Source organism: Echinops telfairi, unplaced genomic scaffold, assembly GCF_000313985.2.
Source record: "Echinops telfairi isolate 266 unplaced genomic scaffold, ASM31398v2 ScPeMD7_23;HRSCAF=83, whole genome shotgun sequence".
Lineage (NCBI taxonomy): Eukaryota > Metazoa > Chordata > Mammalia > Afrosoricida > Tenrecidae > Echinops > Echinops telfairi.
Genome location: NW_022103920.1, coordinates 5,132,871 through 5,134,333, shown reverse-complemented (window position 1 = coordinate 5,134,333; position 1,463 = coordinate 5,132,871). Strand labels below are relative to the sequence as shown.

The 1,463-nt window shown below is 48.7% G+C and overlaps 1 protein-coding gene across 1 annotated transcript in view; it reads left to right on the top strand.

The window, feature by feature from the left end:
* Positions 1-1,463, top strand: part of MGAM2 (maltase-glucoamylase 2 (putative)) — a 92,460-nt gene that overhangs the window by 81,547 nt on the left and 9,450 nt on the right. The window contains exon 44 of the mRNA XM_030885264.1: positions 1,380-1,463. Coding sequence (XP_030741124.1) covers positions 1,380-1,463 — 84 coding nt within the window. The remainder of the gene's footprint in view (positions 1-1,379) is intronic.

The window sequence follows — 1,463 nt, the reverse complement described above, 5'->3', positions numbered from 1 at the left end:
ACAGGGGTTTTCGTGAGGTGCTATTGATCAATTTCAACTCACAGTGACCCAATGTACAACAGAAGGAAACGAAACCTGGTTCTGCTCCGTCCTCAAAACTGTTCCTGTGTTTGAGCCCATTGCTGTAGCCACTGGGTCAGACCAGCTCATCAAAGGCCTTCCTCTTTTTTGCTGCCTCTTCTTCATGTTACCAAGCATGCTGTCCTTCTCCAGGGACTGGTCTCTCATGACAACATGTCCAAAGTATGTGAGATGACGTCTCACCACCCTTGCCTCCAAGGAGCGCTCTCTGGTTGTACTTCCTCCAAGACAGATCTATTTGCTTGTTTAGCAGCTCTGGGCACTTCTGATAGTCTTCACTAACCCTGCGATTCAAGGCATCAATTCTTCTTCAGTCTTCTTTAGTCAATGTCTACTTTACACGTGTGTATGAAGCAGTTGAGAACACCACGGTTTGTGATGGCTTGTGTGTTGCTGTGACGCTGGAAGCTCCTTCAGATGCCTGCACAGTCACCCAGCGTGAACAGGTTTCAGCACAGCTGCCAGACTCAGAACAGACTATGAAGGAGCTTTCCACCTAAGAGGAATTAGCCGCTGCAAAGCTTGTGGGTGGCATCAACGGGGTGGGTGAGTGGCAAGCACGGGGTTCCGCTGAACCATAAGGAAGGAAGGAAAACCCAGTGCCGTCAAGTGGGTTCTGACTCACAGCCCCCCCAAAGGACAGAGGGGAGCTGTTCCTTAGGGTTTGGGAGACAGAGCATGTTCTGAGAACAGACAGCCTCATTTTTCTCCCATAGAGTAGCTGGTGGGTTTGAACCACCGACCTTTCTGTTAGCTGCCCAATGCTTAGCTCACAGCGTCATCACTTCTCCCATGATAGATAAGGGTGGGGGCTCAGCTCGGGGGGTAGTCACAAACACAGAGGTCAGGAAGGTTGGGGTCAGGTCATGGAGGCTGTTGAAGGGCTGGTAAGGATCTGGGATATTGTCATGTCAACCTGGGAGCGACGGTGGACAGTTTCCTCACTGTGGAGTCCACGTGAGATCCTGTAAGGAGTGGATGTGGGCAAGGGGGCTTCGAGCAGTTTGTGGGAAGACTCTGTTATGTCCTAATGCCATTCCCCCAGTAGTTTTTGGAAGTCTCCCTTGTGTGTGTACCTAGATAATCTTGATTTTTGAAAGGTGAAATTGTACCAAATGTTTCATCAAATATTCCTAATTTTTCTCATTGGTATCTAAGCGTCTTAAGTTTCATCTCATTTTACCAGTTTAGGGAAGTTTATGCCTAGTCCATGCATGTTAAAAATAAGTAAGGGACGTTTTCTGCAGAAAGTTACAGCCTACGGTCTAGAGAGAAACAGCCTTCTCTTTTCCTGACAGTCGACAGAATTTCATGGGACTGACTGTCGCCTTGGACAGCGAGGGGAAAGCTCAGGGCCAGATGTTCTGGGACGATGGACAAAG